The 23,404-nt window shown below is 39.0% G+C and overlaps 1 protein-coding gene across 1 annotated transcript in view; it reads left to right on the top strand.

Annotated features, from left to right (window-relative positions):
• The window catches only part of DTWD2 (DTW domain containing 2), an 83,944-nt gene that overhangs the window by 8,474 nt on the left and 52,066 nt on the right, over nucleotides 1-23,404 (top strand). The window contains exon 2 of the mRNA XM_081941156.1: nucleotides 20,280-20,370. Coding sequence (XP_081797282.1) covers nucleotides 20,280-20,370 — 91 coding nt within the window. The remainder of the gene's footprint in view (nucleotides 1-20,279; nucleotides 20,371-23,404) is intronic.

Below are 23,404 nucleotides of genomic sequence, written 5' to 3'. Positions count from 1 at the left end.
GGAAATCATCACTTTGTGAATTCATCTGAATCCTTCATCTAGTCAAATAGAACTGGCTTTTTGGATTGATACTGTTCTTAGTATATAAATCACTTTAGACAGTAATTTTCTTGCTTACTTGAATGCAAATTGAGATGTCTTAACCTACATTTAAAAAAAGATCAAACAAAACAGGTTGCAAGACAACATTTGTTAAAATGCACTTAATTTTAAAAAATGTTTATTAGGCCACATGCATCAGACATACTTAACTCCTTATTCAAGAATTAGCTTTTTATTAGATAACTTATAACTAGACAACACTTCTCAGATAAATTAGCTTTTTTTAAAATTGTAGGATATATAGGTAATCCATAGGACTGATCACTTAATGACCATTCAAACTTTCAGTGGATCCCCTGTTTCTGTTAATCTGCATTAACACTTGACATTTAATTTAGAATTTGCAGGAATTCTTTGAGAAATGTTAGAACTTTAATAAAGCTTTAAAAAGGTTTATTAAGAAATTGCCCATAAATACTTATGTTAGGAGGATGTGACCCCCTGTCATCTGGGTGAATCATAATCATAGGGAAGTTCATGTTCCGGAATTCAATTCACAAGGAAGCTGGGAAAAAGGGCTAACTCTTATGCACCATTTTCCCCACCCTTTCAAATCCTCATTCAGATCTGAGATATTTAGCAAGGGAAAATCAATGTTAGCATTTACATTCATTGGAGAGGAAGGAATTGCAAGACAGTGAGTAAGTACACAATGGCAAATACACATTGAAAGGAATGCCTTGATGCTGGCAAGCTTAACATGCTTTAGAATCTCTTTCCTCTGCAAGGGAAGAAATTCTGGGAGGAAGGGAGAGTAGAAAATATATCATGCAGCACAATTTCAGAAGTGCATGCCCTGTTCTCAGCTACCACTGGATATAAATGTAATCCAGGGCTTTGCCCTCCCTGCTTGATCAACATTTATTTAATTTTAGAGATGAAACTGTTGGCCAATCAGCAGTAAAATCTTATGTGATGAAGTAATGCTGTGATCTTTGTGACATATTGTCCCAAAATAAGCTTCTCAGACTACTATACAGATATAATAAACCATTGAAAACATGTCTGAGGTAAATTGACTTGACTGGATTAATTCAAACCTGGCTGTTTCCCTTCTCTTTCTTGGAATAAACTGTCTAATAAGTTCTGGTCAGCAGCCTTCTTTGTGTCTTTCAAGAGAGATTGATACCCTGCCCCTTCCCTATATCTTTCAACAGATGAATGGTGGTTGAGGAGTTATTTAATTAATTTATTAAACTTCTAGACCGTCCCCTCTCCCCGAAGGGACTCGGGGCAGTGTACAGGTACAAACTTAAAAACCATACACTCGAAATATACATAACTAAAATTGAATTAAATATCCCCTGTACAAATTTATAAAAATTAAAAACTTAAACCTTAAAACCAAATCATAAAATTTAAAAATACAAACTGAGGTGGGAAAGCTGGAATTAGGCCAGGCCGGCTAGGTGAAATAGGTGGGTTTTGAGTTTCCGGCGGAAGGAGCGGAGGTCCATAGTCGTTCTAATGTCAAAGGGATGGTCATTCCAGAGGGTCGGGCCCATCACAGAGAAGGACCTTCCCCTGGGTGTCGCCCGCTGGCACAGCCTAGTGGACAGCACCCGGAGGAGTCCCTCTCTGTGAGCGAATCGGCCGAAGGGATGTATTTGAATCTTTCAGATCTTAATCTTTCTCTCTCTCTCTCTCTCTCTCTCTCTCTCTCTCTCTCTCTCTCTCTCTCTCTCTCTCTGTATGTCCCTCCCTCCCTCAACTGGCCATGTCATTACTTTTAATAACAGATTTCTATAGGCTGTTTGTGAAAGCGTTATAATTATGGCAAAGTAGCTCTCCCATAGGTAGCCTTTGAGAAATTAAAAAAGTTAAAAATGGTTTCTATCAGAATAAAGCTGACCAATGAAACATATTCCATTGTTAAACTATGTTAATACTATTAGCCTATGATATGGAATTTGAAACATCACAATATAGCTTAACTAGGATAATAGTCATTCAATGAGCACTGCATTATTACAATCGTTTTTAAGTTAACTTCATAACTAATCATAACCCTTTGAAACAAATGTAGATACTGTCATACTTTGAAAGAGGAAGTTAACTGACCAATTCACACCCTTCCTGCAGTTCTTAAGAACAAGATATGTAATCCACTCCTTGAAAGACTCTGTCCATGAGTACAATATATTAATAACACTTGCCCATAATTTTGTACCTGCCTTTTTAATACTAATACCTGAAATTCATTATAGTTTCCCTAATATTAAAAAAAATCATAGGTTTCAGATGTTTACATAAACTATTCAAAAATTTTATGGCAAATATGATTGGGAAGCCTGGCGGATACTTTATTGATACAAAAGGTGAAGTGAAAATTTAGGAAATAAATAAATAAAATTGAAAATTTTTCTTTTAATCACATGAAATTTTAATCTTCAATCTGTGATTGTAGGATTGGATTGATCGTGATATTTTGGAATTTTTATATTTCGGAAGTTTTATATTTTAGTTGCTTAGTGATTTAGCATCTTAGTATTTTAATGACTTAAATAATTGATTAATTTTAATTTTAAATATTTCAGTATATTTAATTATAAGTAAATATATTTATGTAACAATTTTATTACCCGCAGCTGTATTATTTAGGTTTGTTTTAATTTGTAGAATTTAATTTAGTACTTAAATAAACTTTTACCTTTCCCCTTGTAATTTTTGTCATGAAACTGAATAAAATTTTGTCAGTTACATAGTAAAAACTACTGGTTGACTGCGAACCAGGATATAAGGAATGTATATAGTGGAAGATCAAACATTTAGATCCATACCAAAATGTTAGCTACTCTTCACAGCATCATTTAGAAAATTGCCAATTTGATAGCATTGTCAGATGGTAACCGGCCAGTATCTAAAGGAATACATTACTATATATTACTATACATATATTACATTACTTTATTATCTAGAAAGGGTGGGGATGAATCACTAAATCATTCATTCACATTCTTGAATTTAGATCATTCTTATAATTCTATAAATATATAGATAAATATAATAATATCTGGTTGGCAATGTATAACTTAAATTCACACCATTAATTCTTTCATCTGTAAAATCAGGCATTGTGAGGATAGATATAAATAAATCAGTAGCAAAATAAAGTATTCATGCTTCAAAGTTCCACCAATGCTCAGTGAGCATGAAAGAGCATATTAATAATCTCTTCTTGAAGATCAGTAGAAATCAACAGTCTTACGGTATCATACCCCTCACATCTTCCAAGGAAAGCATTATTCAAACTTGTTCAAACTACAATATTCAGCTCCCTTGGTGCTTCAAAAATGCTTCATACAATAAAAAATTGTATATGAGTCCTCTCAGTCGATCTACTAGCAGTAGTCCCAAAGATAAAGGTGATGTTCTGTAAACACAGGGAATATCAGTCAAGCAGGTTAGGCAATTATCTGTGGACATGTCAGTACTTCTGAAAGGACATTACAATCAAAGACAGGAAGAGTTAGATTGTACACTACAAAGTCATGTATTTTCACTGAAAGCTCTTCTATCAAAACAGATTGAAGTGGGTAATCAAAATGAATAGCTGAAAGAACTACTGAATTCACTCAGTAGCTACAACTGGTCATCTATTCGCTTATTGGAGTATGGCAGCAATTAAGTTGCAGCCATCATCTTTATGAACAGAAGTCTCTGCTTTTAGACAAATTGTTTTCAAGCATGTTTTTAAGCAAAAGGTTTGTAACTTCTTTAGCAGATCTTCTATTTGATCAGTCCATGAAGGGCACAAACAAGCTATTCTTTTTTCTGTCACTCGGAGATATTCTTTTATTAGCACTGATTTCTGCTCTCTGTCATTTGACCTTGGTGGAAAAAACAGCATTAGATCTACTGGTCAAAAGTGTATGTGAAGGTGGGGTGGGGGGAGGGAAATGTTGTTTATAAGAGTAGATTCTGAAACAAACTAATTTTTTAAAAAAAAAGAATAGAAAGAAGGAATAGAAAGTATAAGAAAAAGAAATTAGCATTTTGGGAGTATGTTTTAGATATTCAAATGATTAGGAAATTTTCCATTAATTGAAAGTTCAAATCCATTTTTCATTTCATAATTTCATGAACAAGGATTACAGAATGGGGCAGATATAAATTAATTTGTTTTATAATTTCCATGTCATCCAGGACTTAGTTTACCTATTGTGTTAATGATTTGTTCAATTATAAGTTAATGAAGAAAATACAATTTGATGGATTCATACAATATATTAATCTAGTGATGATAATTGACAAACCACAATAGTTTGCACACAACTTTATATCATTAATTGAACAAACTACAGCATGGCTTAGCATAAAATATGAATGCATTCAGGGCGTGTCACTAATTCCAGGGAACTCTGCCTGTCTGGTTTCCTAACCTTAACGCACACATTTTCAGTTTTGATTTTCCTATGCTTTCTTCATCACATATGTGATTATTAATATTATATGCAAGGAAAATGTTTAACATTAAGATGGATAATATTGTATCTATAAAGGAGAAGTTTGCATACTAGAGAAAGTGTATATTATTTAGAGGATTTTTCAAATTTTATATTCTCAATCCATAATACAGGTTACGATTGGACAAATATTTTTACTTTCACTGAATCTCAGTGTGTAATTCTTTATTTTTCCTAGACTGAATGGCAATATAAGTTATTATATACTACTTAAGTGTGACATAAAGTTCTTACCTGCTCCACTGATGTCATTGTCTTATCCTAGGCCTTATTTCTTACACTACAATCCTATGCGCATTTTATTCAGGAATAAGTTCCCCTTTCTTCACTGGAACTGTTTCCTTGATGCTGTATTTAGAATTGCAACCTTTGTAATGCAACTTGAAGGAAATATTGAGAAGAAGCTTTGCAAATCAGTGTTAATAAAAGTAGATTTTAGATAACAGTGGACTTTTAAGGATGCTTAGTAATTAGCCAATTTATGAAGGTTTGTTTGATTATTAAAAACCTAGAGCATTTCTTGTTATCTTCTCTTACCTCAGCTCCTTTCTGAAGAATTTTGCACTCATGCTATTATTTGTAGCAGCTTCATTGTGACATGGGGATCTCACTAGCATTTTACCCCTGATTTTTAGTGAAGTAGCATGTTGTACTTTGAAGACATTATTAGAGATTAGTTATTACATGATGTGTTGTGATCTTTTCAGGACAATTCACACTATGCCTCAAAGAGTAGTTGCCTCTTTTGGCATTTAAAAAACAATGGAAAACCAAATCTGTTGGCTGATGAGAACAAATGCCTTTGACCACATTACTGATAAATCTTCTTAATTAATGTTACTACCCTTCAGATCAACTTTGTCTTCTGTAATTATCTTAACTGCTATCTTGCCTCAGGCATGTATCTTATGTGCAATTGAGAAAAGGGGTGTATTTCCATATAGGCTGATATTGTAGAATAATGTCAGAATCCATATTAATAATAATGATAGAAAATTTTAATTTGAAGGATGACCTAGTTTAGAAAAATGAACCATTAACATTTTGCTTTACAAAAGATATAAATGTACTTAAATAATATAAATTTGTGAATATTTTTAAATATTCTTCTTAGTGTTTTCCTGAAAGTTCAGAGTCCCCAATTGATTGTGACAGGAATTGACCAACCAGTTATTGCTGAATTCTGATATGGCTGGCTGAGTGAGAATGATTAGCCCAGAGTCAGCCAGTTGGCTTTCATTCCTAAACCAGGACTGGAAAGCACTGTCTCCTGGTTTCAGGAGACGCCCTCTTCGGACCAGCACTGGAGCCGTTCCTAATCGAAAACAAGGACAAGAGGAAGGCCCTTCCCACCGCCCCGAAGAAGGGCAGCTTAAGGATGGCGCTGTACCCCAGACGCTCTTACTCCCGGGGTCAAGACTCTGGCTCCTTCTTTCGGGGTCAGGACTCCTTTAGGGGATCAGAGGCGGGGTACTCAGGGAAGGGGCAGTACCAGGGGCGATTCTCTGCCAGGCAGAGATACCCAGACAGGCAACAGAGAGGCAGACAGCAAAAGTGGCCCTTTCGAGGGGGCGGAGGAGGCGAAGGGGGGCGCTTCTTCCGCAAAAACTAAGTCTAAGTCCAGCTCTTCTCCCATCGGGGGCCCTTGGCATACGTCGCCGACCGCTGGGACCTCTCCTTCTCCAATAAGTGGGTGCAGGATACCATCAGGCATGGCCTTTCGTTAGAGTTTCTGTCCAACCCCCTGAGTTTCTTCCGGATATGTCCGGTCTTTAACAACCCGACCTGGAAGCTGCTGATGCAGGAGGCCATCCAGCACCTGTTGGAGATTAGGGCCATTCAGCCAGTGCCTCCATCCTTTTTGTCATCCCCAAGGCTTTGGGGGGCTGGAGGGCGATCCTGGATCTGAAGCGCCTGAACCGCTATATCCGATATAGGAGGTTCAAGATGCACTCTCTGCACTCCATATTGGAAGGGATTAGACAGGGGGACCTTCTAACATCCATAGACCTCACAGAGGCCTACCTGCACATTCCCACTGCCAGGGAGCACCGTAGATATCTCAAGTTCTGCTACCTGGGGCACCACTTTCAGTACCGAGCCCTGCCCTTTGGGCTGTCTTCGGCCCCGAGGGTATTCACTAAGATCATGGTGGCTCTGGCAGCACGCCTGAGACAGGTACCGGTACGCATTCAATGTTACCTAGATGACCTGTTACTACAGTCATCTTCCTTTGAGGGTGCCCTAAGGGTCTTAGATATCACCATGACAGTCCTGAGAGACCACGGGGTTTTCTGTGAACATGGCCAAGAGCCACCTCCACCCCTCTACTAACCTGATCCACCTAGGAGCCCTAATAGATACCCAGACGGGCACGGTCTATCTGTTGCCAGAAAGACAGATAGCCCTCAGGCAGCTAGCCACCTTGATAGCCAGGGAGTGCAGGGTATCCTTAGCCATCCTTTCCAAACTGCTGGGTACCATGGTCTCAGCCATCGGCATCGTCCCGTGGGCTCGCCTCCACACCAGAGTCCTCCAATGGTTCCTTTTGCCTTTCCAGCAGAGGCGCATGAGCTGCTCTCAGTCAAAGGAACTTCTTCCAGCAGAAGTCACCCGATCCCTGTCTTGGTGGAAGTCCCCGGCGATCACAAAGGGCAAGACCTTTTGGACACCAGACCGCATAACGGTAACTACGGACGCCAGCCTGAACGGGTGGGGCGCACAACTGCAGGCTCAGATGGCACAAGGACACTGGTCTCAGGCGGAGGGGACTCACAGTATCAACTGGCTGGAGCTCAGGGCGGTCTGCCTGGCCCTCTTACACTTCCATTGCTCAGTCAGGGGCCATCACATTAGTCCTCACAGACAATATCACCACCAAGGCCCACATAAACAGACAGGGGGGGGACCAGATCGAGGGCTCTCATGCAGGAAGCCAGGCGTCTGGGGCTGTGGGCCAAAAGGAACCTCTGGTCTCTGAGGGCAGAGCACATAGCAGGGGTGGACAACACCAGAGCCGACTAGCTCAGTCGGGCCGAAGTGGACAATGCGGAGTGGAGGCTGCAGCCGGCGATCTTCGAAGAGGTGGTGGAGCACTTCGGATGCCCCGAGGTCGATCTCTTCGCCACTCCTCTCAACGCCCAGCTCCCAAGGTTCTTTTCCAGGTACCGGACACAGGGGGGCGGAAGAGGCGGACACTCTCCGGTGCCCCTGGCCCAGGGGTCTACTGTACGCCTTCCGCCTTTACCCCTGATCCCCAAGGTCATACGGAAGGTCCTGCAGGAGAGGGCGGAAGTGGTTCTGTTGGCCCCTCACTGGCCCTGCAGGCCGTGGCTTGCAGATCTCCAGTCTCTGTCAGTGGAGAGGCCCTGGAGAATTCCCCAGGAGAAGATATCCCTCAGCCAGGGGTCTCTGGAGCACCCAGACCCTCAATGGCTCCAGCTGACAGCCTGGCGCTTGAGCAGAGCATCCTGAGGAAAAACCTCTTCTCCCCCAGGGTGATACAAACTATCCAGGCTGCCCGCAGACCCTCCATGGAGCGCATCTATGCCGCCACATGGCGTGCATTCTCATGGTGCAGCTCCTGGGGGCACGATCCCATCCAGACCACAGTGCCACAGGTCTTGGAATTTCTCCAGGCGGGCCTGGACAGGGGGCTGGCTCCCAACATGATCAGGAGGCAGGTTTCAGCCATTTCATCAATTCTCCTGTGTGGCAGGAACCAGAGCTTGACTCACCACCCCATGGTCAAGCAATTCCTTAAGGGGGCTTCCAATCTCAAACCGTCCATGGTACACAGGTACCCGTCCTGGATTTGCACAGGGTACTGGATGCTCTGACAGGTGCTCCGTTTGAGTCTTTAAGCACGGTTTCCCTTAAGTTCCTGACCCTTAAGGTGGCCTTCCTGGTGGCTATCACCTCCGCCAGAAGGATATCTGAACTGCAAGCGCTGTCCACCAGGGAGGATCTCTGCGTGTTCCACCAGGACAGAGTGGTGTTGCGGTTGGATCCATCCTTCATCCCCAAGGTGTGCACCTGTTTCCATCGAGCGCAGGAACTGAATCTTGCCCAACTTCTGTCCAGACCCTTCTCACCCATTAGAGAAGAAGTGGCACACTCTGGACGTAAGGAGGGCTCTGAGGATTTACCTCAGGAGAACCAGGCCAAGCAGGAAATCCGAAGCCCTGTTTATTCCCTTCCAGCCGGGGACTCTGGGAAAAAAGGTGACCTCCACAACCACAGACAGGTGGTTGCGATCCTGTATTGCCACTGCCTATTAGTCACAGGGCCTGTCCATGCCAGGCCACATCACTGCTTATTCCACGCAGAGCGCAGCCACTTCTACGGCCTGGGCCACACAGGCTTCCTTGGCCGAAATCTGCAGGGCAGCCACGTGGGCTTCCCCTTCCCCTTTCTTAAGGAACTATAAACTGGACTCCTTTGCTTCGGCAGAGGCCTCTTTCGGATGCAGGGTGTTGCAAGTGGTCCATAGGGCGGGGGCCACGCCTCACCAAGCATGAGTTGGGGGGGCATGTGCCTCAGGGGTCTCCCTCCCTAGGGACGTGTAGGCTTTGGTACGTCCCAGTCTGGATACTCCTCCCCCTCACTATGGAGAAAGGGCGTTGGTACTTACCTGATACGCCTCTTCTCATAATGGGGGAGGAGTATCCAACCCCTCCCTGACAATGTTATGTTGATAAAGTTGACGGTTTTTATGTTGACGGTTTTTAAGTTCTGTTGTTGTTTGATACAATAAAAGATAATATATGTTTTAAGAAGTCTGGAGTGAATGGTACAATGAGTCGGATAGAGTTCTTTGCCGATAATTGGGTAGTACCTGGTGACCAGTGGGCGTTCCCAAAGAGCTTATCTGACTCAGTCCAATCAGTGAGAGGACAAGGTTAACCCCGGTCTGGATACTCCTCTCCCACTATGAGAAGAGGCGTATCAGGTAAGTACCAACGCCCTATTTGTTCTCAGGATTTGTACTTTGAAATTATAAATGCAGAAATAAATTACATTTTATTTTTATTTTAAGATTTTTCATCAATTTACAGATTAGACCAAGAACTCTTTTAGATTATTCTAAATATAGACTGGCATGCCATAATCCATGATTTCCTCATTTTTTAACATTTATATCAAAATAATATATTTTAAGTTTTCTTCTTGTATGCAAGAAGAGATATTATGGAACTTCTATTAAGCCTCCCTCATTATATCTTTAGATTGAGATGTGAAAGAAGGCTTGAGGTCTGAAAGGTCCAGTTTCAGATCCTGTGTTGTTTCTAGCTGAAAATAGAAAATGAATTGCTGACTTTGTTCGTCCCTTCTCATAGTGATTCTTATTTAAATTGAGAGCCACATATTTACCTGAGAGTAAGGAAACAACAAAAGATCAACTTGATAATTAATGCAATAAGTAATTTGTCACTATGTTGTGATTAGCATCATTGCAACCATATGTTTGTGTTTAATTCTTGAAAGTCCTGAAATGATTTAATAGAAATAGGTGGAATGCCCCTTAAGTGAGATAACCCTCAACACTACTATTGAGTAGTAATGGCAATAGCAGTTAGACTTGTATACTGTTTCACAGTGCTTTACAGTCTTCTCTAAGCGGAAAGTCAGCATATTGCCCCAACAATCTGGGTCCTCATTTTACCGACTTCGGAAAGATGAAAGGCTGAGTCAAGCTTGAGCTGGTATGACTAGTAGACACACATGGATTTCTGGACCACTTCCTCTTATACCACTTCACAGCCTGGCAGTTCACTATATAGGGCCTGCCCACCCCTAGGTTGATTCCCAACCCAGATGTTGGTGAACCTGTATTAATCTTGTCATGCTGAGCTAATCCTGTCACACTCAGAGAAACTTGTCACAGTGAGAGTATAAATGTGCTGATGCAACCACACCAGGAAATTCTGTGGTCTGCTGTTGGCAATTCCAAATGCAATTGGCATGATAAGTAACAGTGGGATACATGAACAGGAAATACAAGGCTGGGCTTATGCCAAGAAGCCAAGCAGCAGTAGCTTCATTAACATTTAGACATACCCGAATCAAAGAATATACCATATGTGCTATATACAAATACAATGAAGGCTAAACTCACATGTCAGTGGCTTAAATTGAGCCTTACAGACCTCTGTGGTTGAAGTTGTCTGGGAGAGTATTGTAAAATACACCTTGTTCAGCTCTGGAGGGGCAGTGTCACAAAGCCTTGCATCAGGTGTGGAGTAGGTGTGATAAACTATTTCTCACTGCATCAGAGATGTGGGTATGAGCTGAGGAGCTTTCAGAGTATTAATGGCATTGTATAACATAAATTAAAACCTTTCCTACCCTGTTTTCCCCAAAATAAGACCTCCACGGATAATAAGCCCAATCTGGCTTTTGAGCGCATGCACTAAAATAAGCCCTCCCTGAAAATTTTGCAACACAGCAGCAGCCATGAGTTGACCACGCTTGCCATCTCCTACACCTCAAAAATGATAAGACCTCCCCGAAAATAAGGCCAAGTGCTTATTTCAGGGGTCAAAAGAAAATAAGACCCGTCTTATTTTCAGGGAAACACAGTATGTGATGTTGCAGGAAAATAAAATTGAAAACTGCCAAGACAGAATTATAATTGGAACATGGAATGTCACAAGTGTGAATGTTCAACATGGTTAAAGGAAAAATGAATTGGCTGGGCATGTACATATTCAATATTAGCAACTGATCTGGATTAGAATTAGACACTGAGATAAAAAAAGGATAGTGTTTATTACTCAGGACACATACAGAAAAAAAATAAAGATGTTTTTAGTCATTTCTGCTCTCTTATCATTTGACCTGAGAAAACAGCATTAGATCTTCTGGTCAAAAGTGTGTGTGTGTGTGTGTGTGTGTGTGTGTGTGTACGTGCGCATGCGTGCTTGCATGTGTAAATGTTGCTTCAAATACCCACATTAGCATTTGATGGGAGCAAAGATAGTGACCGTTCAGATTTTTGTAGTGCTAAATAAAAAACCCCTAGAATTTATTTCAGCTGGAATATTGCAAGTCTTCATTGACAATGTAAAAGAGCTGGGTCATTTCATTCCCCTGGTCCATCTGTCTCTCTCTGTTTGCACTGCATATGTGGATCACAAAATTTATGAATTTTATTTTGAATTATTGTTTTGTACTGTGCTTTAAATTCTTATGTTTTTATTAAAACCTTTAAATATCTTTCAAAGAAAGTAACTTGTATGAAAATTGAGCATAGAGTTTTAGACTGAACTGCAGAGGGCAGTGGTGGATTTCTGTAATGTATTTTTGTGCTTTGAAATTTTGCAGACACTTTATTCTGTTTCCTTTCATTTGTACATTTTATAAAAATTCTTAATGCTTTTTAATTTATTTTATAGTTGTCACAACTGATGTAGTCAAACTCATTAGATCTGCAATTTATATATTCTGTGTTGTATAAAGCAATAGAAAATATTGCATCAGAAACAATAAAAGCCAAACATAGAGCTTTATGTACTTTAAAAAAAAATCAGAATATTTTCAAATGAGTCTATGCAGGATTGTGCACAAAACAAGTGCTGAATTTGATACATGAAATGTGTCAAAAATAAACCATCATGCATTGTAATTTCTGCTAAACTATAGAAAATAAGGAACATGGTGTTGATGGAAATATGCAGGAACCATTAGCTAAGCAAAAGTGGTTGGGAAATATTTTAAGTCTAGAAAAACAGCAAAATAATGTTCAGCCTCCCAGAGTTGCTTAGACAGTGAGATGGACGGCTTATAAGTGTAATAAATGCATAAAATATTCAGAAGTGGCTCTGATAACTGAAGTAAATTCACTGAACTGTAAGCTAGAGGAATAGGTACAGAATTTTGCAATCAGTTTTGCAAGATTCTATTATAGCTAATCTCAATAAAGGTAGTTTTATCCTTCCTGTAGAGTTGATTTCCTGGTCTGGTCTTCCTAGTGGGCTAACATAAGCTGTTTCCGAATGAGAGCAATTTGGCAGAAAGAAAATGTGGAATGTTTTAGGGATTCAGCCACAACAAAAAATGCAAGTATTCTGGAGTGAGTTGATAAGGTAAAAAAGGCAAGGCTAACACGGCTTACCCCAGTTTGCCTGCCTTTCTCAATAGCTACTATTAGCATCACATATCTGTTTGTCACTGCTCCAGATTTTCCTAGCAGCTTTCCTTTCTTCCATTCCATTTTTCCTCAGCCTCTGCTATTAATGTCTCAGCACCATATGTCGTACAATTCTTCCCCACTTCCCACCATGCCCCTCATTTTCCCAGGAATGTTCTGTATATGGAGCAGTAAATCTTTCAAAATAAATCCATATGAAGTATCCTTTTTCAGTTCAGTATTTCAGTTTGCAGTTTTTCCATTTGCAGTTCAGTTCCATTTTCCAACATGCTGACTGGGAAGTTCACATATCTTAAAATTGGCAAGCTTGAAAAACACTGATGTGCACACTGTTCTACTCGGTTTCAAGCCAGGTTTTGGGGCTGTGTTTTATTACAGTTTGAATTGACCTGTTGTACCTAAGTTATGGATAGTGTATTAATCCTGTTTCTCTTTTGTTAGTCTATATTAGCATCAAATATTGTATCCCACTGGACTGACTGATTGGGTAACTTCCACTAAGCTAGTTATACAGCTGAGGTGCTTGAAGAGGGATACTGCTGTGCCTCAAGGGGATAGTGTAGCAATAAAAGTCTACACTTGTCCTTAGCACCCAATTTCATGAGTAAGACTCATGCCTGGCTATCTATGGAACAGCATCTCTAGTTGCCACCAAAATCTTCCATGTGACATTAACTACTTCATTTGCCTGTTCCCTCTTCCTTTGCCCATCCAGAGGCCATCATGCTTATGCAATGACTTTCTCTAGCCATGGAACTTCTGACTGCCAGTACATCAGATTTAGTCTTTATAAAACTAAGCCACTCACACCCAATCAGCCCACCATTGCTGCACACAGAACTCTGTTACCTATGGGCAGGCCTATCCTTGAGTGTGGAAAGACAGACGCAAGTTGCCATAACCTTTTCTTTTTAATGTGTCCACTCACCCTTGTCCTAAGTTGTATATGCCCTTTTCTATCCTATTATTCTTTTCCCATCAGAAAGAATGAATTATTCCTCTTCTAGTCTTGTACAATGCTCTTTCTCGTAAATAGATCCAAGGTGTCCTTCAAAATATCTCTTGGAATTTACTTTTTCATATTTTCAACTATCTTGATTTCTAACCATAAAGAATAAAAAATAGATATTTCACTCAGAAAAGCTTCCAGCAATAGACCTTTATTATACTGTAATTTCCCTCAAACAGAACAAAGTAGCTGTACCTCTGTATCTTCTTCCTAAAAAACAATAGAGGTATATCTAAAATATTTACCTCCTTATTCTCAAACTAACCAGTCCACTTACAGTACATAAACATAAATAAAATAAGATAATTGTAATTTTGGAAGAGATTAAAATTCTTTCATTTTAAAAACAGAAGTGAAATTGCAGTATTAAAAAGTTAAAAATCTCTAAAGGATAAAATGGGGGAACTGTGGTGTTTTTATGTTTCATTGAACTAAAAAAAATCATTGTTCATAGCACAGGAATTTATTTAATTTCACATAGTAACAATGCAAGTATAAAATAGAACTGTCAAATTAATATTTTTGAATAAATTAATAATTGCTTTTTTAGAAAACTCACTGATTTTGTAGTTCCAATTATGTTGATTTGGAAATAAGTTCCATTGAACCATTTGGACGTACTCTAAGTAAATATGAATAGGATTACATTCATGCAGAGCTGTTTCCAGGGTGTTTCCCTTAAGATAGTATTGGCAGGAATTATAAACAGCTGATTAGGATTCTCTTCACACTTTTTCTGGGATTTGGCAGCAAACGGGAAAGAGAAAAGAGTCCCCTTCCAAAGATAAAAACTACATTCAAAATTAATCTTCTGATTTTCTTGTACCTTAATTTACTGGATCTCCAGGGGTTGAAAGAGGATTTTTTTTTAAAAAATCAAATCTTTAGAAAACAAAGGCAGATTTTTGGCGTGGAAGAATTGGCTTGGTAACTGATAAATTTAATGGAGTTGGCATCTAGCATGTCTTAATTTTTTCCTTAAAATCTTATGACGGACTAATCAAGCCTTCATCCAACCAAACTAAGCTGTAATTCATGAAATCTCAGAATTCCTATCCAGCATAGATTCACACCTAAGCTGAGAGAGAATTCAATTGCAGACCAGAGTCAGTCTGAAGCAGGGATGAAATTCAGCAGGTTCTGACAGGTTCTGGAGAAGCGGTAGCAGAAATTTTGAGTTGTTGGAGAAACGGCAAATACCACCTCTGGCTGAGGGGTGGGAATGGAGATTTTGCAGTATCCTTCCCCTGCCACGCCCAAAGAACCAGTAGTAAATTTTTTTGACTTTCACCACTGGTCTGAAGCAAATTCCAGTTCATAATGGCAGTCTAGCTGTGGCAATTCTAAGCCAGGAAACTTTTTTTAGGTCTGTGGTTCAACTGTCAAAGTGATATTTGATTATGTGATTCAAACATGAATTATTTGTGTGTTTAATTCTACATGTTCTCAAACAAGCTATATAATGTATTATTTTATTTAAACTAATTATTTAAAATTAATTTTTATTTAAAATTAAAATCATTTTAAATAAAGAGATACCTCTTTGAGAACATTGTGTTTGTGTGTTTATGTGTGTATGTCAGAATCAGTATAGAATAGGTTTATAGGCTACTATTTCCATGCTTCTCTAATTATGTTAATATTAGTGGTTGCTCACAGTGATGGAACTGGGTGAATAATCACAATGAGGTTTCCAAAATTAGTTCCAAGAGATGTTTCTAGTGGTTTTTTTACAAGTTCAAAGATATATGTTTTATACAAAACATTTCTAACTAGTACTCATTACATGTCTTACAAAAGTCGTAGGTTGCTGCAAACAGAAAGCAAGGGAATTATAACTCTTGAGAACTTTTTTTTAGCATGCTGTAAATCTTCTACCAATAATTGAGTCAGAGCTAAAGGGCAGCAATTTAGACAGAAAGTAGCAAAGACTGTTCAGAGAAAGGTTGCTTGCCGTCATAAATAATGCCAGGGCTGCAAGCCTTGAGAAGTTTAGAGGCAGGAATGCTGAGGGAAGTCCAAGATCATCCTTGGGTCAAGCACCAAAGAATTTCACAGAAGGCAGTCCAAAGTGAAGGTCCAATTGCACAGCAAAAAAAAAAAAAAAAAAACTGGGGAATTTAAAGTAGACTATCACAGGATCACAGATCAGGAAGCAAGAGAATAATTTCCAGTTTGGAGAGTAGAAATAGAGCAAACTGTTACGTAATCTGAGTTCTTGGCTTTGCTTAATAGATAAATGAATACTTCCTTTGCTTGAGGAATTGTGCCAATAGTTTTTCATGGTAGTATAATTTAGGGCTTGGCACTCTTCCTAGAACAGGCCCTGACACCTTACTGTCACAATCAGTGGCCATGGAGTCAGACTCATCAATTACAGGGGGCTGATAGGCTTCTGTTACAACAGACTTGGAATCTGCTAGGTTGTCTCCTTCAGCCTTAGAAGCAGAGGAGTCTGTAGTATTAAGTCACATAATTACAGGTAGTCCTTGTATTACAAGCATTAGTTTAGTGACCCTTCAAAGTTACAACGGCAGTGAAAAAAGTGAGTGATGACCATCGTTCACACTTACAACTGTTGCAACATCTGCATGGTCACATGATCAAAATTCAGATGCTTGGCAACTGGCATGTATTTATGATAGTTGCAGTGTCTTGGGATCAGCAGATCACTTTTGTGATCTTCTAACAAGCAGAGTCAGTGGGGCAGCCAGATTCACTTAACAACCATGTTACTAATAAACTGCAGGGATTCACTTAACAGCCGTGGCAAGAATGGTTGTAAAATGGGCAAACTCACTTAACAGCTTCCTTGCTTAGCAACAGAAACGTTGGGCTCAATTGTGGCTGTAGGTTGCAGCTGTAATGTAACAGCTCAAACAAAACAAAATTTCCCTTTCCTCCATTGAGTGTGAATGTCAATCTGCTAAGAAATATTGCTGTTTTAAGTCCCTTATACATGAATGTATTCCTTTACCTATTTCTTCCTACCTAAACTTTAGTGACACCCCAAAATCTGAATTGTTCAATTGTTATGTTCCATGAATTCAGATTGTTGTTGGGATTGAAAATCATGGCAGTGTTACAGCTGTTTTGGAGATATATAAAGTCATGTAAAGTGAATTAGTGATGTCAGGTTAGGTGTCAACAAGGGGAAAAACTGCAGTAAAAGTAAACATTTTTTTGGTCTGTTTAAAAGTGTTTTATTTCCCATCCTTGAATCAAAAGGAAGGTACATTGGCATAAATTGTGCTATGTCTGTGGCATATCTTTATCAATTCTAAGCAGTAAGGCTAAAAACTGTTGCTGCCCTCACAAAATTTAATGTGATACTGTTTCAGGATAGTAATACCCTGTTATTATTTCCCCAGGCTAAATACCTCAGAGTATTTCCCCCCCTCCCATCCTTTATTATCTTTTGGAGAAAAAAACAATCATCAATCACCCTCTTGAACTTGTGCAAGAGTATTATGTTGGAGGTTCAAGCCTTAATTGTTATTTATTTTTCTGTAATTTCTATTATTTCTGTACGTTTCTTTTGAAGGAACAATAAAACAGTTTCATAGATACTGCCATTAAGAGTTTGTACAGGTCCCTGCAAGTTGGGATTTTTACAATACTGACCTGCGTTATTCCAATTGCATTAATTCAGATGATCTGGTAATCTCCTGTCAGAGAAATAGAAGATCAATGTACCAATGCCTGAGTGCCTGAATGAGGGGCTAATTTGGAAGGGAAAGCCAAGCTGAGACAGTGCTTTTGTGCTTCTGGGTCTTTCTTTCTTTCTTGATGCCAATTATGCCCATCAGGGTGTTTTTTTGGGGGGGAGTGGGTGTGAGACAAAGTGTCTTTTTGCTTTCTTTTTTTATATGGGGGGGGGTTGCCTCCTTTATAATCAGACCCCTGCTTATCTGGTGCTGGCTGCTAAAGGAAGCCTAAGAAGGAAACAGAATGCACTTCTTCCAATAGCCAATACCCAGATAAATAGGAATCAGCATTAGATAAAAATCTAGATGACATAGTACTCTAATCAAGGAACCGTGAAGGAGAAAATCACAGCCTTACCAGGAGAGCAAGCTACTGTACATATACATGTCCAATAATCTTCAATCTCCTTTGCACTGATGATGTTTCCTAGCCTGGTAATGAAACATTTTCATAAAAAACAACCAAGCTCAGAGATCACCAAGAACCCAACAGTGATTTTATTATTGTTGGTAATAAAGGGTAAAATATCTAATGCTCTGCCTCGGAGGATTCTGTGATGAGGGAACCTCTCCTGGGAGTGCGGGATGGACTTCAGCCGGAGGAAGTCATAGGCATTCAGGCACTCGAGGCTGATCCAGCCAGAAATAATCAGGAACAGCTGCATTCACTGTCAGGGGATAAGGAACAGGAGCTTGGACATCTGGTCAATCCACGGGCATACCATGTGTTACAGTGAGCACAGATGCTCTACAGGTCTCCTTGACTGGCAAGGGCATTCTTAGTCTTAGTGACTAACTGACATAGGATCTACTTAAGAGCCACCATTAGCCAAACTGTTCTTTCTTAAACATTTTTGTTAAGCATTAGGTAAAACCAATACCAACTGCAAAAAATCTAAAGGATAAAAGCCACCACAAACCATATATATATATATATATATATATATATATATATATATATATATATATATATATATATATATATATATATATATATATATATATATATATATATATATATATATATATATATATATATATATATATATATATATATATATATATATATATATATATATATATATATATATATATGTTGTATTTGTACTGATAAATAAATAAAGGGAGACTAGTTTAGATCTATTTTGAGCTAATTAGCTCTCATCATTAGGCATACCAGGGGTTGTAACACAAATATATATATACATATATACACACACACACACACACACATACATTCAAAAAGGAGAGGGGAGAGGGAGGTGTGAAAAATAAAAATAAAGGAAAAAAGAGAAAGTAAAAATAAAAATAAATAACTTCCCTCTTCATTTCAACAGATAAAAAAACAACCTTAGGATGTTGCAACCATTGTTACGGTAACCTGGTTGCCAAGCAATCAGGTCATGATTATGTAACCGTAGGGATACTGCAACAGAAATTTGAGGACCCATTATAAATACCATTTGTCCAGCAACTTCATAGCTTCTGAACAAGAGAGGACTACCAATATATATATTTAAAACATGCTATTTTAGGCAATTAAGTATCCATTATTATACCTTTGGAACTCATTGTTATTTCTGCGTTACACAGACTATATAACAGCACAGTGCAGTATATTTAGTGACCATTTGAAGTTACAACAGCACTAAAAAAACATGACATGACTTTTTCACACTACATGATCAAAATCTGGGCGCTTGGCAACTGCCTCACATTTATGACAGCTGCAGTGTCCCGAGGTTATGTGATCATCTTTTGGGACCTTCGGCTAAGCAATGCTAATGGAGAAGGCAGATTTACACAACAACCATGTTAACAACTTCAGTGATTCACTTAACAACTGTGGCAAGAAAGGTCGTAAAATGGAGCAAAACTAATTTAACAGATGACTCACTTAGCAACAGAAACCGGAATCATTCTTATTAGGAATATTAGACCCGAAAACAGACAAACAATTTCTATACATAATACTACACATACTCAATGCAGCTAGGATCGCTTTTGGACAAAACTGGAAATAAATTAATATACCTGCAGATGAAACAATAATTAGAAAGGTGCTCGAATGTGCAGAGATGGACAAAATGACCATGAAATTAAAAGAAAGAGAAGAATAGGATTTCTATAAAATATGGAATTTATAAGTGGCTAGAAAACAGAAGCCAAAACAGAAAATAGAAGTCTTTGTGGGTTTTTTTTCTCTAAACTAGTATTGAATAAAAATTAACCAAAGTTACTAATTACTATCAAACTTAAAATATTGACAACAATGTAAATAAAATAGTGATATGAATAATTAATAGTATTACAAGTGTTAGTACAACTGTTATTACACTATTACAGAAGTTAAAATCGATAGGAAGGCAATGTAGAGTGGAGAATTACAAAGGCTAAACATGAATGCCGATACAGAAGATTGTATAACTATTTTATATTGTTGTTTGTCTTGGTTTTTTGTTTTTTTTGGTGTGTGTGCGTGGTTTTTTTCCTGTTTTTTTAAGGTAAAAATGTTCAATAAAAACTATTTTTAAAAAATTTGGGCTCAGTTGTGGTCATAACTTAAGGACTGCCTGTATAATTTAATTCCCATATGTCCAATTTTGTTATTTAATCTTTTTGAATGTTTGCTTACTCATTTCCTAAATAAATATTCTGTGATTAAGGGAAAATATGAATTATTATGATATAATAAAATAATAAACTTGCATAATACTTTCTTAACTGTCTTCCTTCTTTCCTTCCTTCCTTCTTTCCTTCCTTCCTTCCTTCCTTCCTTCCTTCCTTCCTTCCTTCCTTCCTTCCTTTCTTTCTTTCTTTCTTTCTTTCTTCCTTCAATATAGTCGTCCTCAAAAGGTGTGCCTGTGCCCATTCTTGCCAGTTCATCCCTTGAAAGTCTCCACTTGTTTGTACATTATCCAGCATCCAGCAGAGGTGAGTAATGTTAATGTCAATTAGCCATTTGTTTATCAGCAAAAGGATGATGCAAGCAAAAACTAAACCATTACAAATTTTATCAGTAAAACTAACTTGTTTCCTTTCATTTTTATTTCCTGTAATCCTCTGATTTATGGTGTATATACACAATACAGACTTGAAGACATATAATCAATTGAAAATGTGCATTAGGTTTATTAGTAATAATGTACAAAACACGGACTGTAATAATAAAGAAATAATAGGTGAACGAAATTAGAGGAAAATACTTAACAATACATATTGTCTGTTGTTCTGTCCTTACAAATCATCCTTTGTGCCTTTATGTCCCTAAATGGGTAGCTTTACATAATGCTGTGATTCTTTAAACTTCTCCTTTCTCTCTAATAATTTTGTTAGTTCCTAAAAACCTTAATTTTTCTCATTTCAATCTATTCATTCTTTCTTTATAGGTTTATTTTCTTCTGATCTGCATTCATTCTACAATATATGATCATGTTTCAACTCACATTTATGTTCAGACTACATTCAGTACCTATCTCTTCTTGTTTTATCCCACACTCTTTTTTAATATTGTATTGTTATGGCATTCATTCAGCTTATTATTACTTTTCTCTTTTTTCCGACATACCCCACTATCATTTTAATATAACACATCAGTGTTGGCAGCTACGTAATCTTCCTCACATACGATGAAAAAATGTTTGAAGAGGAATGGAGGATGAAAGATAGAAACTAATCAATGAGAGAACCAATCTAGAACTAAGGAGAGCTTTCCTGACAGTTAGAGCAATTATTTAGTGGAAGGCTTGCCTTCAGAAATTGTGGGTGCTCCAATACTGGAGGTTTTTAAGAAGAGATTGGACAACCATTTGTCTGAAATGGAATATGATTTCCTACTTGAGCAGGGGGTTGGACAACAAGACCTCCAAGGTCCCTTCCAACTCTTCTATTCTGATTATCAATCTTGTGACATTTCGTCACTCTGAGGTTGTTACAATGCAGGAAGACAAGAATTGGGGGGAAATTTAGTAATAAATATTACTGCAGAGACACATTGATACACTTCTACCGTGTTTCCCCGAAAATACAACAGGGTCTTATATTTTTTTGACCCACAAAATATGGCCTTGGGCTTATTAAAGGGGAGAGCTTATTATTTTTGGGTTGCCGGGCAGCTGCTCCCTTGCGACTGGGTTCCCGAAGAGTCGGGCACAGCCTCAGGGTCGAATGGCTGTGTTGCGCTGTCACAGCAGCAACACAGCAGCCATGAGGTGACCAAGCTCGCGAGCAGCCGATGGGGCTCTGCATGGCTGGAGAGGGGGGGTTGCGCAGCGGCTTTTCCGCTCGCACGAAGGGCATCTCCGCTGCTGGCACCACCCGCCGCTTGGGTTTTTTTTTCAGAGCACGGAGGACGGATGCCGCTCTGGAAGTACGCTCTATAGTTATGGGCTGCAGATCGTACAACCATAGAGCGTACTTCCCGAGCAGCATCCGTCCTCTGTGCTTTGGAAAAAAAACCCAAGCGGCGGGCGGCACCAGCAGCGTAGATGCCCTTCGCACGAGCGGGGAGCGGAAAAGCCGCTGCACAACCCCCCCTCTCCAGCCATACAGAGCCCCATTCACTCACCTAGGAACATTCCGAAGGCACCAAGCCGCGGGAGGCGGAGTGTGGCGAACAGGCGCTCGTGTTGCTTGGTGACTTCAGGGTACTGCTAGGTTGGTCAGTGGCAATGTACCCATCTGGAAAGGGGGGTTGCTGGGCAGCTGCTTGCAAGCTTCGTAACTTCATGGCTGCTGTGTTGCTGCTGCGACAGCGCAACACAGCCATTCGACCCTGACGCTGTGCCCTGCTCTTCGGGAGCCTGCTCGCAAGAGAGCAGCTGTCCAGCAACGCCCGCCCTCTTCAGCTGGGCACAGCGCCGCTGACCGACCTAGTGGTACCCCAAAAACACCAAGCAACGCGAGCCCCCACCTCGTTCCTGCGGCTCGGTGCCTTCGGGATACTGCTAGGTCGGCGAGCGGTGCTCTGCCTGGCCAGAGGGGGAGATTGTCCAGGGGTCTTTTTTTTGGGGGTGGGGTTATATTTTTGCCCATGCAAAAAATGTGGCAAGGCTTTAGTTTCAGGACAGGTTGTATTTTCGGGGAAACGGTATGCAGAAGTGGCAAATTTGATATATGTTGCACATCCAAAGGACTGGACTTTGCAATAAAATATATATTTTATTTAGTCAGCAAGAATATAATCTTTGGGTATTGTGTGTAATAGAATGGTATACTGTTTTAGTTTTCCCAGTCCTTCAAAATTGATGAGAACTACAATATAGATAGCATTGTTTCCTATAAACCTGCAGCCCCCTGCTCCCTGCCCAATTCACTGGCAAGCTCCATATGAACACTAGGCATATTTATTATACGAGGCTGAAGAGATAGCCTATTTGCCTGTTTGCTCACCTTGACTTATATTTTGCCTGTGTTGCCTGAATTTATATATTGCGTGAGACGAACCTAAGATTATTATTATTATTTTTGTAAAAGTTTTTTTTATTTTTGGACAAAGACAAACAAAACAAAAAACCTTCATCAATTACATATCAATTACATATAGCGTGTCGTTTGGTTACAGGCTTTTGTGCATCACCGCTTTCAATTGTATATAAAGTCACAAATTATCCATCAGATATACATAGGTACATTATTATCATTGTACATCATTTGTTCAGCTGCAATTGTTATTCCATCATTTTGAACAGAATATTCCAGGTATTGGGTTCATATATATACCAATATTCCATTGCATCGTTCTTAATCTATTTAATAATAATATGCCTTTATAATATCACCTATATTATTCTATTTTTCTTACAGTATAAAAAATTCTCCAACATTTTTTATTTCCATGTTTTTTTTATCTAACCACTGAACAAATCCCATACCTTATAAAATGTTCATCTTCTTGTTCTCTAATTTCAAATGTCAATTTACTCATTTCAGCACATTTCATTATTTTTCGAATAACTTCTTTCTGCAT

Source organism: Natrix helvetica, assembly GCF_964273705.1.
Source record: "Natrix helvetica genome assembly, chromosome: 2".
Classification (NCBI taxonomy): Eukaryota; Metazoa; Chordata; class Lepidosauria; order Squamata; family Natricidae; genus Natrix; species Natrix helvetica.
Note: the sequence above shows the minus strand (reverse complement) of the source record. Positions and strands in the feature narration are given on the sequence as shown.